Source organism: Ostrea edulis, chromosome 7, assembly GCF_947568905.1.
Source record: "Ostrea edulis chromosome 7, xbOstEdul1.1, whole genome shotgun sequence".
Lineage (NCBI taxonomy): Eukaryota > Metazoa > Mollusca > Bivalvia > Ostreida > Ostreidae > Ostrea > Ostrea edulis.
In genome coordinates, this window is record NC_079170.1 from 76032714 (window position 1) to 76049785 (window position 17072).

The 17072-nt window shown below is 34.6% G+C and overlaps 1 protein-coding gene across 2 annotated transcripts; it reads right to left on the reverse strand.

Moving 5' to 3' along the window:
* Positions 1–1693: 1693 nt before the first annotated feature.
* On the reverse strand, positions 1694–16618 carry LOC130048517 (periostin-like). Of its 2 annotated transcripts, XM_056145368.1 has the most exons (6): positions 16395–16614; positions 15623–15852; positions 5153–5348; positions 3755–3850; positions 3377–3493; positions 1694–1818 (listed from the first exon to the last, which is right to left on the reverse strand). In XM_056145368.1, the coding sequence occupies exons 1-6, from the start codon at positions 16564–16566 to the stop codon at positions 1712–1714; spliced, it is 918 nt and encodes a 305-aa protein (XP_056001343.1). In that variant the 5' UTR covers positions 16567–16614; the 3' UTR covers positions 1694–1711. The 2 variants fall into 2 exon arrangements, with proteins under 2 accessions (XP_056001343.1, XP_056001344.1); XM_056145369.1 differs by lacking the exon at positions 3755–3850 and having other exon boundaries at positions 16395–16618.
* Between the last annotated feature and the right edge of the window lie 454 nt (positions 16619–17072).

Here is a 17072-nt window from a genome sequence, read left to right on the forward strand (position 1 = left end):
TATATATATGTAATGTGTACGTTTTGTTTTCATTTTCATTATCTTTAAACTTTCTAAATAAATTTAAAAAATTCAAATGTTTAGATAAAAGCACAGTACTTAAAGTGTCAATCTTCATTTATAAGATTTTTCGGATGAACACTCTCCGAAACAAAATGGACTTTTATACCCTGAAATATTTTATGAGTTAAGCTTCAGAATAGCATAAATGTATTCTAATATAAGAATTCGGACATTTCTTGTATTGAATGTAAATGCATATACATGTTTATGTAATACGTGGTACTATGACATGTTGATTGGCAATTACAATCTCAAACACGAGTAACTAAAGCATTATTATACAGAGTATTTTTCTCTATATCAAAAGATAAACCGGCCTTTTCGACAAAATATGTGTACCTCTGCCGTGTGATCGGTTCTGTGCTAAAATCTGCGCTAGTCTTTAAACTATTCAACGGCAGCACCAATTATTGTGACGTCAAATACAAAGCCCAGCGGCGTACAATCGGATCACGCGCTCATCTTTTTCCGGTTACGGAAATAGCCGAGTAGTTACGATTGAGAGGCGTATTGAACGTCACAACTATAGCAGCTATTTTCAACATATGTTGTCGGAAGAGGAATTATTCTGCTTTGGTATAATAATAAAATATCTATTCGATGGGTGGGGGGATATAGCGTGTTCATTGTCAGCCGAGAGAGAAACTATTACCCCGGTCCTGTCTCTGTTCTTCGGTTGTTATTGATTAATACGGGTTTTAGTCATTTTTCCGTGTCGTTTTAATGAATTGTCAAAAAAATTCAAAATATGGTTCTACCCTCTTTTCCGCGGTTGGTTGTAAACAGATATTGTCGTCGGTTTTTGAGTAATGCGCTTCTGATGCATGCCGTAAATCGTTAATTGTTTATAGAGTAATACAGTAATTACTATTAATAAGCATACTCATGATATAAATTATATTCAGAAGTAAAATCCTAATAACAAAAGAGTTTAGATTTTTTTTTATTTCGTTGGGCATACCTATGACAGTTTGATTTATGGCATATGCGCGGGAGGTTGTCAAAAAACACGAACAATTACGGAATCCCAGAAATTACACACAAAACATAGAAGAATCACGGACATATTTTTTAAAGTCACGGATTCACAGATACCAAAGTTACGGAAATTCTATAAATTGATTTTACTGAAGAATGTATATGAAATATGGATTAAAATAAAAATAAAAATAAAAGATGTATTACTTGTATAATGAGAGAAATACAGTCTCAAGTTCAGTCCGTAAATTTCGCATGTTCATATTGTGATGAAACAATTACAGTGACGTCACAATGCACGGAGACGGTAAATAGCGATGTGCGCGGCTTTATGCGCAGAAACGCAAAATTTCGAATTGTGGTAACATGTAACGACCACAGAATTTGCAAAATGTTGACTACTCAAACCCAGTCAAAGTGACTGTTGACTGATCCTGGCAAAACTTTGTGTAAGAGCAGAGTGAACACATTATGTTAGTAAATAGAAACAAAGTGTTTATACCGTGTATTACCTTACTTGGTCTGTCGCAACATAAAATCAATACGAAATATTTTTTCTCTAGTCATATTGTTTTTCTATTTAATCCTTGAAATAATATTGCATGTACCTTCAGCAGGTTTGTTTCAACAACACAAAATCATGGAAATAAACACGAATTATCAGTTTATTTTATTCCTGGTTATGAAGAGGAAACAACATTCTATTTACAATATGTAGAACACCATTACTCAGCGGTATGTCTTCCTCAGAAATCTTAACTCCATTCAGGTAGATGTCTGCGGTAAAAAAAAACAAAAAAACAAATCACATTATATAACTCCTGGTTCAATGAACACAGACTGAGAATTGAATTAAGTAAAAAAAAAAAAAGATTATGTATATATTCTTGAGTTGTCAAATTCACTAAAATAATATGGATATTTTGAATTCTATTCAGACACTTGGCACGATTCTTTTACACATAAATATCAAAATTATATGGATTGATTGATTGTTTTTACGTCCCGTCGAGAATTTTTTTTATCATATTGAGACGTCACCAGCTGTAGGTGAAGTACATCTGTACCATACTTGGCGCTCAGGACCTTAGCATGTAGTGAGGGTTCTTTATCGTGCCAACACCTGCCGCGACACAGGACCTCCGTGTTAAAGGTCATATCCGAAAGACCCGTGATTCTCACTTCTAAATTCCGAGCGTTTGACGAAAGGAGCAATCACTATCTACTTTAACGTGTTAGGTTTTACACGGCTATGGAACGAGAAGGGCTCGAATTCACGACCTCCGGGTTACTAAGATTTAAATTAAGGTAGTACTCTACATCGTCATAATGACTGACTTCCTTTAAAAATATGAATGAAAAAATCGATATCAGCAATATTTGACTTTTCCATTTAAATACCTAGCCGAGTAGCTCAGTAGGTTAGAATATCGACTGCTGAACTATAGGTCGCAGGTTCGAGTCCAGCAGGTGCTTTAAATTTTTTACAGATTTCCTTCTACTAAAACTGTATTTTTTGACAAAATAAAGTAAATTTGAAAATTTTCAACTTCAAAATATTGTTGTATATATCCTCCACTTTTCATCTACATCACATTTCTCTGGTGTAGCATACCTCCTTAAGTATAATAAGGGCATGCCATATGTCCACGGAGTCGGGTATTAGTATTGATATATACACTTTATTTCATTTTTCTAAACAGTATGTCGCATGCGTAGTGAGCAGTAAAAAATAATATGGTGCAGGTTTAGATAAGCGATGTAAGAAATTCTTCCGCATGCAGCATTTTCTAACATTGATCATTCATATCTCGGTGTTCCTCTTTACCATGGCTATGCACTGGTGCATATGGTTTTCAAGGGATCACATATGGGAGCTTTCAAGATTTTAATTCATTGTTGGGATATTCTTTTTTATAATTCTGAAAAATATGTTCCGATACAAAACAGATAGATAGAACAGGATTACGGTCTATATAATCCCATTCTTCGAACCGGATACCATCAATTTCACAACTGTGGTAGATGTATTCCTGCTCATATTATCAAAATACGTAATTCCTTTATACGAAGTCCGGAAGTGTAGACATTTTTATGAGATTCGTCTCCACCTCTCAGGCCTCAAGGAGGGTATGTATGGAAACAAAATCCATACGTTCTCATGCTGCATATCACATATAATCACCATTGCCATGAGAGTTCAAATATCTATATAGGTTGATGGCGTTTATAATCGGGATTGTCAATCTCTACATCCATATACAAAATCAAACTGATTCCCGACTACAACACGTGGTTACGAACGGAAGTTCAAAGGAATACAAAACATTGTTACCTTCATCAACTTTGATACTGATCTTTGCTCCGGAATTGTTGATGACGAATCCTCCGTCTAGAATTTGCAGGCCGTTTGTGTAGAAGGTATTGCTCACTGTGTGGTTTCTGAATATTTCTTATAAAGTGAGAACAAATGAAATTAAAGAAACGAGTAATCCAACGTGGAAACGCCCAAACATACCAGAAATACAGTTAGGTTTCCACCAAGAATACAGTGTTATACAATGTATCCAATATCGTTATATCGAAAGCTATGTTACCAAACTCTTCACTTTTAATACTATTCAAAATCCCTATCAAGTGTAAATCTTATTTCCCAAAACAGCACGTTTACTGCATCTATTATAGAGTATGGTGGAAAGTGCTGGACAAATACCTTCAATCAATGTAGTATTTGAGAAAATGTCTGTGAGGTTCCTCCCCGTTTCGTTAAAAGCAGAATCAGAGGGAGCAAAAAAGGTAATATTCTGTCCTAAAAATCCAGAAATTAAGATCAGAAACATTGACATTTATTCATGTGCGTTCAAAATAAAGCTGTAAACCAGAATTCAGTCAATAGAATCTACCCAATGCATATATTGCTCTCCATGTATAAACTTCTGATTATTCATTAAATGCCACAAGGTGACAAAATGTACAGTGTATCTACTTAATTTAGTAACACTTGATAAAAATGACTCGATGATTCCTTTTAATCTACATGTAAATTAAATACATATCCTTGTTTCTGTCTCTACAAGTGGGTGTATATCAAATATCCATAGACATATTTCAGTTGTCAACAGTTTCCGAAAATGCCAATTCAATTCACAAGATGGATGCAACGATATCGATATGCTGTTATTGAATTAAGAAAACCTCATAGTCTACTGTAAACCAGGACTTACGCATGCATCTGATTGTTTTCAAACTCTACACATTACTTAATAAGGAATTTACAATGTGATTCTAAAATAGTTTGCTGATAGTGATGCAGGTAATAGTACCGTATTTTCCTGCAACTTTGAGAAATGAAATGACTAAACTAGGACTGATACATTATTGTCATCTTGCATAATGCCTATGTTCAGTAACGTCTACTTATATGTAAAGTTAAGAATACGCGTACGGATGTATTTCTCGGATAAATATTCTTGTACACTGTATTGTCATTAAATTTTGTCAAGGTGGATCCAGCGTCAGAAGAATGTGGGCTGTAGGCCTAGATGCACAGGCACTCGACGTTTTAGATATAGATAATGAAAAATGGTCTACCTGTAAACAAACTATTTACAAGGTATATTACGCCGCCATCTTTGTTTTCAATTTTACCAGGTATATCGCTTGCAATTTGCAATTAGACCCCTACCGGTTAGAAGCAACTTTGTCAAAGTCTTTTCTCTCGCATCGTCACGGTGAACTGGAAATAAATTCCACTTATCAGACACAATCAACCGTCACACGTCGTCTACTGTTGTTTATTTATATTATATCGAACTTTTGGCCGAAAATTGCAAGCGATGCAGCTGATAAAAGAGAAAACCAAGATGGTGGTGTGGTATATCTTGTAAATAGATTGTTTACAGGAAGACAATTTTATTATGTTTATTAAAATCGTCGAGTGCCTGTGCCTAGATGGTACTCTCTTTTTGCCCAAAAATGTTGGTTCACAGCTCCCAACATTTCACACATGAAACTCCCAAACTAACGGTACATGCCACTCACTTCACCCCTCTAGATTCACTACAAATTAATTTACTATAGCATTACTATAACTATTTATAGTAACAATTACCGTTTAGTTTGTCCTGATACCCGTCAATCTGCATCAGCATCGCCAACGTCCTCAGTTTACTGTTTTGCTGTATGTAATTCGGTAGAGAGTCGCCCGGATACCTGTACAGGACGCGGTCTATGATTTGGACGATGCCATTTGTAGCTACTTGGTCACCCTTTATCAGGGTAGCCCCACATGCTGACATTACAGAAGGCTGTCAAAAATTAAAACAAAGTGACATCTGTGAAATTAAGAATAGAAAATCAACATGTGTTTGGTTACTCTTTGTATTTGTGTCAACCCCATACGGACTTACTGAATTATAATTCTTTTTTAAAAAGATGAACTCGTTAAAGGTGTTTAAAGACAACATTTTACAACTTTTATGCTCGTTACTGTGATTTAATTTGCTAACACACTCTGTTATTACGTTAAATACTGTTTGACATGTTTCATACTGAATGTTAAGGCATTCTACATATACTTATTTTGACTACAGATTACTCAGTTAACTTGAACAAGATATTGGACTCAAAGTACATGTGAACAATTATCAGGGAATGCTTACTCTTCCTAGGCACCTGATCCCACCTCTGGTATATCCAGGGGTCAATGTTTGCTCTTCTCTTAATATGGTATTCTTTATGGGATTAATGAGATTGTTCGTTAACTTTTTATTATATATATGAAAGGTGAAGATAACGAACAGTGATCAATCTCAACTCCTATAAGCAATACAAAATAGATAGTTGAGCAAACATGGACACACCAAAACATCCCCTTTCGACCGGTCACACCTGCCGTGAGCCCTATATCCAGATCAGGTAAACAGAGTTATCCGTAGTTAAAATCAGTGTGCGAAGAACGGTCTAACATATATACATGTTCGTTAGCTTCGCCTTTCATACAAGAGAATCGTGAAGTGCTTTCAGCAATTTATAAAATTGACAGGACTGATTGATTATATTCAACTTGTGGAAATAAGAGGTCAACAGGCTTTATCCGTAACCTGAGTGTTAGTTAAAAGTATCACTGCATATTTAAATTTTAATTTGCAGCAGTTGTATAAAACAAGATGTGTTCTTAAAACACAAATGTTCCCAAACATGGTTCATACTAATGAAAGATTTTTCATGATATATGTTACATGTATATTAATATCATATGACTATTTTGGACCACGCCTAGAGCAAACAAAACCCTGGATTTGCGAAATTCACAATTTTGGTATTTCCTTTTCTGCTTTTCCTAAATATGCATTTAGTTTTATAAGGTATTAGTAAACTTAAAGAAGCCTCTCAAATGATAAGTCCTCAGTACCCCTTAAGCTTGTTTGTCGTAAGAAGCGACTAAATGGGGTGGTTCTTCGGACGAGAATGTAAAAACCGAGGACCCGTGTCACAGCAGGTGTCGCAAGATAAAGATTCTTCCCTGCTCAATGAGCGTAAGCGCCGAGCATAGGCCTAAATTTTACAGTCCTTCACCGGCAATGGTGACGTCACCATACGAGTGAAACATTCCCGAGAGGGACGTTATACTGTATACAATAAATCAATCAAATGATAAAGGCAATAATCACTATGATAATTTTGGTCTTAACCTAGAACCAAACCCCTACCCTTTGGATCATAAAATTAACAATTTTGGTAAAGGGCTACCTGCTCCTTCTAAATATCCATTTAGTTTCAGTTTAGTATCAATAGCATTAAAGATGTCATTTAAATGCTTTACACATAAACACTACATATTTAGTTTGGTCCCTCTCTGTAGACAGACCCTCTACCCCAGGGGGTCATGAATTTTGCAATTTGGAAGAGGCATTCCGGTTCTATGTAACTATGCATTTTGTTTTTTAAATGTGCAGTTGAAGAGAATAGTTTTGAAAATTGCTAAATTGTTGGCAGTTTTCCTCCGGCCGTAGGGGTGCGTCAGTCCTGAAATTTTGTATACCCCCCTTGTCCCAAAGATGTTTCATACCAAATTGGAGAAGAATTGGAAAGGTGCATATGAAGACGTTAACAGTGTTTAATTGTTAACATAGATCGAACGACGCGCAATAGCATTTGGAGGTCACCTGTGCGACTCGGGTGCCCTAAAATGTTGAAATCTAAGGCAATGTGGTGAAACTATAAAACAAAGTCACATGCCATCATAATGGAAGACATGATCCTCTTATGTTCTATTTTCATTCATGGTAACATACCGACAAATGAGAAAAATGGCAAGACGACCAGATATAGCTTGCTCAATTAGGAAATTAATCTACTTAAAGAAATTATAGCGCGCTCGTTTGGTGGGAAACAGCATTGAAGGAGGCGGATTTCGTTCAAAAGTAAAGAATAAGACAAAGCCGTGATTTTCTTTTCCCGTTGGAATTTCAAACAGAAATTCTCAGTTGCGGTGTTGCTGTTTACCAGTTGACGATGTCAGGGCCATTATTGATTGCAATTCTTTTACTGTCACTATTAGGCACAAACAAAGTCGTGCATTTGATGTGACTGCTGGTGACATTCTATCAGAGAGAACAAACTTTAATTTTGACCTACATATAGCTGGAGGTCAATAAAACAGACTGAGTACTAAGTGACAAAGAGTGGTACATGTATCACGGGCGTTGTCTTTTAAGATAATAGATAGATTGATTATATAGTTTAATGCCCCTGTCGAGAATATTTCACTCATATGAAGACGTTACCATTGCCGGTGAAGGGCGGCAAAATTTAGACCTATGCTCGGCGCTTAAACCTTTGAGCAGGGAAGGATCTTTATCTTGCCAAACCTCGATTTTTGCGATCTCATCCGAAGGACCGCCCCATTTAAATAGTCGCCTCTTACGACAAACAAGGGGTAATGAGTATCTATTCTAACCCGAATCTCCACAGAATTTTTTTTATAATAAAGATTAGTCTATTCTGGGAGTTAAAAGGCTGATGGATAAAACATAACAAAGAAAACAAATACACATTATCATCTATCCATTGTGACAGGAAATGAGATGTACATAAACAAAGTGAAGATGATTTCATCAGTTCTATTAATACATCTATACTTATGAATTAACCATGTTTCATCAGTTCTATTAATACATCTATACTTATGAATTAACCATGTTTCATCAGTTCTATTAATGATACATCTATACTTATGAATTAACCATGTTTCATCAGTTCTATTAATGATACATCTATACTTATGAATTAACCATGTTTCATCAGTTCTATTAATGATACATCTATACTTATGAATTAACCATGTTTCATCAGTTCTATTAATGATACATCTATACTTATGAATTAACCATGTTTCATCAGTTCTATTAATGATACATCTATACTTATGAATTAACCATGTTTCATCAGTTCTATTAATGATACATCTATACTTATGAATTAACCATGTTTCATCAGTTCTATTAATGATACATCTATACTTATGAATTAACCATGTTTCATCAGTTCTATTAATGATACATCTATACTTATGAATTAACCATGTTTGCTAATAAACTCCAAAACGCTTGCTCCAGAGTTACTACTTGCACCTTTAATATTCTTTCATATGTGAGGTGAAGTCCGTATAAACTATAGTAGGATCTTACTTGTCTAGTAAACTAAATTTCGTAAATTTGATTAAAAACTTACTTAATTCGTTTTCGATAAACTAGCCTAAATGGGACATGGACACGATTTGAGCTAAACAAAATTCAAATTTTATTATTTTTTTTATTTTCAATGTTTGAAATGCTTAACGAAGATATGTCTAATGGTCAGCAAAAATTTGAATGTCAGTTATCGAGGTATATTGGAGATACAGAGCTCACAATTCTTTGTTATGTAAACAAGGCTCTTGCCATGTTTTTGTTTACATGGGTTAAATATACGAGTAAAAGTCCTTTTAAAGCAGAGTTTTCAATTTATAAGTTCATTCCGATCTAATTAAAATTAGATCCTATGACCCGCTCATCTGCTATCGCTACACATGTGTATATGGGCGGATCATAGGATCTAGTTTTAATTAGATTGAAGTTCATTCTTAACACAATTAAATAGTTTCTGGTGTTCAGCACAAATCATTTTCTTTTAAACATACTATTTTCTATTAAGCAATCTATATGTAAACAAAAACATGGCACGCGCCTTGTTTACATAACAAAAAATTGTGAGTGCTGTATCTCACTTGTAACTCAAAAATTTATATTGAAATTTTGGTTGACCATTAGAAATACTTTAGTTAAGCACTCTAAACAACAAAATTGGAAAAATAAAATTTTCAGCTCAATCGTGTCCATACCACTTTAAATAACAAAAATGAGAGTAAAGGGGCGGACCAAAGCCTGGGTTTTTTTTTAAAATGATATTACGATATGAAATAAATCCGTTGTTTACCGATGCTTGATTCTGATCTTACAGAAGAAATAAGTTTTGATAATTGTTGAATAAATAAAGTATGCCTGTTCGTTTGTTCGATCCGTGATTTTAGTGTTGAATCAGAACGAAGCACCCAGAACGTGGCATCATCATTATAACAAATCGCACATTATCAGGCCTTTCCGGCAAGCCGAGAAGTTGCGATTGGTTTACAACATGATCAACATTAGATTGTGTAGGTGTTCAGTGTTAGTTATACTTATAATAGTTTTGACTAGGTCCATATTTATCATTTTATAAAGTTTTATAATTCTATTACTTACAAATGTACATACATCTCATTCAACGAAGGACCCTCCCCCCTCCCGAGACCAAAGATATTCAACTGATATTTTTTTTATGTTCTTTAAAAAAATTCCGTAATTACAGAAGTCACTGTTACATGTACGACTTTTTGTAATAATTCATTAACAGTTACTGATATGTACAAACACATGGATAAACGAATGATCCGGGGCTGTTCTGGGAAGTTTACGACTTGTAACTTTAAAATTAAAACATTTACCGAAATTAGGTTATACACTACTTGACAATGTCCAAGAAATTAAGCCATTGTTTACAATATAGCAGTTTTTCTGTGTGTCATTCATATACATGTAGTACATTATGTTTTCGATTATTGCGTTTGACGAGAAAAAACGACGTGTATTCATAATTTTGTCCTTGAATTGTCGCACTGGACAAAAACTACCATTATAAACACATTCGCAATACTGCATGGTTTCAAATTTTGAATTTGATGAAATTATGAACGACCGTTCATTTTGTCTTTGTAAACTATTCGGCATGACAGATTAGAATTGTATTCGTAAATTCATTATCTAATTTCAATCGGAAAGAGATCATTTATGTATTTTAACATTTAAGTTGTATTTAAACAGTATTCTATTATGTATAACATGATAAGGTATAGGCAGCAGACAGCGCCAATATAAGCCTTCTCCTTCAAAGGGAAAGGCAACCCAAAAGATTTTTACATGATAAATGATAGGATTAATCATATGATAAAGATTTGTCATACAAGTCTGTTGATATATGGCCTAGATATGCTTCAGTACTGATTTGAAAACGTCAAAAATTGAAATTCCTGCGATCTATAGAGGCTGCCATGATGTGTAACTCTTTTGTATTCAAGACCACAAAAATCAATAATTTTGACGTCACACCGTCTGTTCCGGTTTTGATGAGATTCTAAGATCATCCACAGGTGCTTGGGTTTACGACCCCCCCCCCCCCTCCCCCCTTAATTATTTTTTTCTTGAAAATATTTCTAATTCATGTCAACAACGTCTTACATACCCCTAAAGTCCAAAATAAGTCCTTTAAAAAGATATCCTCACTGGTTATTATAACAGAACTTAAAATAACCAGTGACCTAGGGTATTTTTTAAAGGACTTATTTTGGACTTTATGGGTATGCGAGACGTAATTTCTGTTGACATGCATTAGAAATATTTTCAACAAAAAAATAATTAAATCAACTCATGTAGCTTATTCGGAGGGGGGAGGGGGGGGGGGGGTCCTGAACCCAAGCACCTGCGAGATCATCAAAGATGTGCATGTGCATGTTAGATCTTACGAATAAATAGGTTGATGCCTTCCTGGCAAGCAGTTAATTACATTGTACACTAATGCGAAGGGGAGATGTGAAAAAAGGTTATTTTTCGAAATTCCCGACTCAACCAAGTCATTTAAAAAGAAAAGAATACGTAAACTGTGGATCCATCATTTACGTATGACAAGATGACGTTCGAGACATTTGTATGAAGAACGTATACCGTCTGCCTGGTCTGCGAATCGACTGAACGTCTTCTTTTCTCAATTTCTTCTTGCGAAAGAACGAGCTCAAATCTATACGGCTCCAAACTTAACTGTTCATGACTTGTCATGTTTACAGTACTGCTGATGAAATAAACCGGAATAGACGGTGTGACGTCATAAATTAAACTCCAATGGCCACTCTCTTAGCGGCGGGTAATTTAAAATACATGATAGATTATTATTGATTTAATTGTTAAGTAAGGATTTTTGTTGTTAAAGACCGTCAATTACGATATAAGTAAGTGATCCTTTATTCATAAGAGCAACTATGTGGTTAGGGTTGCCTTTCCCTTTAAGGTACAAGATAAAGTCTACATAATGATGTACATGGGAAATAACAATATATATGTGATCAATTATGTTACATTTGGAACATTTAATTTGGATCTCCAAGTGACTTCCTAATGCAAGGTGAAGATAACGAACAGTGATCAATCTCACAACTCCTATAAGCAATACAAAATAGATAGTTGGGCAAACACGGACCCCTGGACACACCAGAGGTGGGATCAGGTGCCTAGGAGGAGTAAGCATCCCCTGTTGACCGGTCATGTAATCAAGTTTTATTTACTGTATATGATATCAATAAATATAATTAGTGCACGCAATTATTCAAAAATTCGTTTGAGTTAAAGATATCGTTCATTCAATTCCTGTACACAACAATTCAAACAGCATTTTAAAATGGCCTTCCTCTATGTATTATCACAAATATTTCATCTAGTATATATCTATATAAAGAATATAAAAGAAGAGGGGCAAACTCGGACTCCTGGGCATATCATCCTTAGAAAAATGCCTAGGAGGAATAAGCAGCCCTGTTGACAGACCACACCCACTGTGTACCCTCCATCTTGATCAGGTAACCGGGGTAATCCGTAGTCAAAATTAATTATAACATCTTTCGGTACCTAGCGAGATCCTCGTTTGTCATTGATGAACAAAGAATCGGGATTCCTCGAGGTTCACAGACTTACCAAAATTTACCGATAAACCGAGATACACTGTCCATGGTGTTCTCTGTTCTGGATATATGTTACATTATGTACGTCATAATGACTATAATTTTCTGGTATATACATATATACATGTATGAATTCCTGCGTAAGAATTTATTTTTATATGCTAAATGAATAATGTTTTTACGCGATTGTAATTGCGTTTAAATTATTTTAATTTCAAATTATATATATATATATATATATATATATATTTACATTGCGCCGCTTCATGCTTTTCTACAATGAAATACTTGACTTTTTCCCATTTAATGTCGATCAATATTTAAACTTTTTACATTTTATATTAGAAATTGTTTGTTCCTCGTCTTGTAAACGTTTCGTTTCTCAGTAATATTATATAACTGAAAAACGCCGCTTGGCAACGGAATTTGTGACGACCGTCGAACATGAATAAACACACATAGAAAAAAAAAAAGTTTTTCGTTAGGAAAGACAACAATCAACATAAAAAGGTTTCATGTATGAAGTCATATTAGAAGTATTGCCATTTGTTAACAACTTAAGTTTGAAATATATATATAAAAAATCCTGACAGTTTTCTCTCAGAATTAAGATGACATTTTACAACATAATCCTGCAACTCGGTTGTTATTTTCAAATTGATCAAAACTGCCTTGATTCCAAATCATGATATCATATAATAATAATAATTTCCCTGCCCTTTCTAGTAATTTATCATGAAATGACAATAATTTTTCACCCACTTTTCATTCTAGAAAACACCAAGTACATGCTTAGACAAATTTCTATACATGTATGTTAAGGATGAAAAGTGAAGATAACGAACAGTGATCAATCTCATAACTCCTTTAAGCAATACAAAATGGAGAGTGGTACAAACACATACCTCTGCAGATACCAGATGTGGGATCAGTTGCCTAGGAGTAAACATCCCCTGTCACACCCGCCGTGTATCTTTCCAGTACATTTAAGGAAGTATGCTACGCCAGAGAAATTTGATACAGATGAAAAGTGGAAGATATGTACAACAATATTTTGAAACTGAAACTTTGAAATTTACTTTATTTACAGGAGGCGGGCGATTATATGTTATGGTTTTATAGAACGTCGACCATGATATACTGCGGACATACATTATAAGATAATAAAATTAATTTTATATATAAAAAGTCATCATTGTTATTTAATTATTCCATCAAATTAAATTACAATATTTTCATATATTTAATCACGATTTTGATAGAGTTCGGTGTACGGAATATGTTCATTCGTACTATTTAGAGTTCGTAGTATTTATATTGTCTTTGTTCGTTGTATCTTATTATTAGTATTCTTTTTGTATCCATATGTTACTTTTTAAAAACAAAGTTCATTTACAGAAATTTAATTATCTATTTTTTGCTATATATATATTCTACATATGAGAAGCTGGGTTTTTTTTTAAGACTTAAAAGCTATTTACAGTAGTACAATGGAATTTTATCTAATGCAATGACATAATATTTAAAATGTGAACAGTACCCTTAGAATGAACTATAGTGAAAAATTAATGCAGGAAAAATAAACATCGATATAAAAATAGAGGTGTCTAAATGGATTTTGGGGGGTTTAGGTAACAATTTTTTTTTTTTGGAATCAATGAATTAATATTCAGAGTAATGAAAAAAGGCAAATTAGGTGAGGATTTCCATGTCAATTTTCATTACAGACACTACTGAAGTCATGTACTCCAATGTAGATTTTTATGAAATGCATAGGAAACAGTTATTTGTCGTTATTTTAAAATAAAAACAACATGAAAATTTTTTAATTGCATTTATTTATCAGGAAACATGTCAATAACTAAAACACATGTCATTTTCAATATGCCCATCAAGTTATAGAATAATAAGTGCAAAATTATTGAATTAGCGTTAATCTCCAAAATGTTAAAAAACGAACAAATGTGGACACAATTTCCTTATAGCATGGTTTACATATCATTTTTTCTCTTTATATTAGTAGATGTACATCTGTTACAGTTATTTATGAAAAAAATTCGTACCTTTCCTTAATAATTTCAAATTTATAGCTTCTAGAGTATATATACCCCCCATAAAAAACGAAGTCTGGCACCATACAGCTCAGCTATTCAAAATCACTCACGAATTAAAATTTTATGTAATTTCATGAAAAGACACATATAATGATTCCTTATCACCTTGGTAAAATGTTTGTGAAAAATAAAAGAAATCTATCACATAATAGACTTAATAAATAATTTAATTTACCATTTCTCATAGTTCCAAGGGCCCATGTTAGCCTTACTCTCAATTTCGTATTCTCTATGACATTTTTAAGATTGATCACTGTTCGTTATCTTCAGTTTTTCACTTTCCATAGTTTAGATAGGTACCAATTACTTGCGGCCGAACACGCTTGCGTCAATCAGTTTTCTTGTGTGATCTGAATACGCCGGTTTCCCTTTGGAGAACTCTCGTACATAGTAAGGCGCGAAAGAATTTGTTTACACGCGGGAGTGGGATAGATATTCATCACAGCGTAAGTGAATGTACTCAGTAAGTTTCTCATACGCTGTTTGATGACCCGAATTCGACTGATACACAAACTAAGTAAGTGATAAGTATTTAGGGAGTAATTAGATACATGTACATAGACTTCTCATCCTATCACGTTATCTCGCTGGTCATAAGTACCATGTATCCAAGATATTTCTTGCAAATATGACATTGTTTGTATGTTTCCACTTCGGTAAAACATTTCTTTCGATAGTATATTTTGTATTTCCCACATTTACATATTTAAAGAGAATCCGCTTTTAATACATTTCCTCGTCTTCCTCGTTGGTTGTACATCCACTCTGTCCCACTTAGGCATTCAAAGTTCCACTAAATGCACCTCCTATACAGAAGAGTTCGTATCTCGAAACTGTCGTATTAAATTCTTTCACCAAAACCGGCATTAAAATCGAGAAATTGCATCCATTAGGACGCCATGTAATATGTACTTAAACTGACAGGAGATATAAGTGACAGATATTCATCTCATGAGACCCAGGAAAGCTGGTATCATATATAGTGCTTTCAACGCCATAGAGGGCTCAATTCCTACAACAAATGACATTGTATTCATTGACTTTCATTACGGGCTTAGTTTTCTAATCTTTGTGAATATATATACGAAATATCAACTCGTAGGATAGAGCAAATGTAAACCCATACTACATGGATACAAAGAACCCTCCACCTGGAACAAACCTCCCCGGACTTGTTATTGTAGATGTTCAGTCGTAGCGAGGATCCCTCTAGAGAGGTTGGGATTATCATATTGTTAGTCCAGTTGAAATATGAGAAGTTTCCACGGGTGATGTGGAAGGAAGTGAGGTCATGCAGGAGATCCCAGTTTCCGTCATGTTGGAGTTTCTTCACCACTGAGGGGGGAAGGTTGCTGAAGGCTTCCTCGCTTGGGGCAAACACGGTGAATGGGCCTGTTCGATAAAATAATGCACTATCATTAGTCAAATATAACCTTTCCAATATTTGGTATAGGGAACGTGAATGTACTCTCCATTGAAAAGCACCAATGATTGATTGATTGATTTAATATTGTTTAACTCTCGAGAATCTTTCACTCACATGGAGACGTCACCATTGCGGTCTCAGCAAATATGAATATAAAGGTATCAGAATTAGATCATTCTCTGTTGAGCAGTGGTATACGTTAAGTGACATTATACAGGTAGCATTTATTACGGAATGTTGATAAAGGGAGATTGCTATGGAAACTTTACCATTATACTCACTCTGAAAACCATTATAGTTGATATTTCCATAACGTGTTACATCTTCCAGTTACAACATATAAAATCCAATCCATAGGGTGTTATATACCCATAGACCTTCGCAACCCATTTCTTAAATGTATGCAAATTCTTGTTCACAGCATTCCACTTCGTGGGTTCAGAAATTTCATCCGACACGAAACCCCCCCCCCCCCCCAAAAAAAAACACCAAAAAAACCAAAACTCACCTGAGGCATTATCTGACAGTTTGTACATATACCCCGTGGACTCCAGTAATCCACTGAAACTTTTTAATCCGAGAGCATCAAGAAGATCGTAGATGTCCCACTGAGGACCCCTAGCTTCACATTCAGAGGACAAAATCACCAACACGAAAATAAAGCAGGCTCTACGTAACATGCTAACAACCACGTGATTAATGTTGAACTAGGACAAGTGTGATCTGTCTGAAAGTAGGACATGCCTTGAGATAAAAACCATTCGGTTGCCGTTACGAATTATTAATATTTAGATTCTGAAGTATATTTGCCGGTTTCGATAGTTCAGTGGTTGGAGTGCTCACTTCGTAATCGGGAGGTTGAAACCTAAACATAGTTAGATGTTGCTCCTTCTCCAAACATTCAGCATTTAGAAGTGAAAATCACGGGTCTTTCGGATATGATAAAGACAATAAAATAATTTTCATTCATATGTCAATTCGATATATTCCAGTGAAGTCGAAATAAAAGACACCACAGAGTCGTCCACTTCTGCATTATACTTGGATACTTTATTGACAGACGATATTAACGGCAAACTAACAACTCAACTTAATGACAAATGGGATGATTTCTGCTTCTCCATCGTCAACTTCCCACATTGATTTAGCAATATTCCATTTTCACCTGCATATAGTGTTTATATCT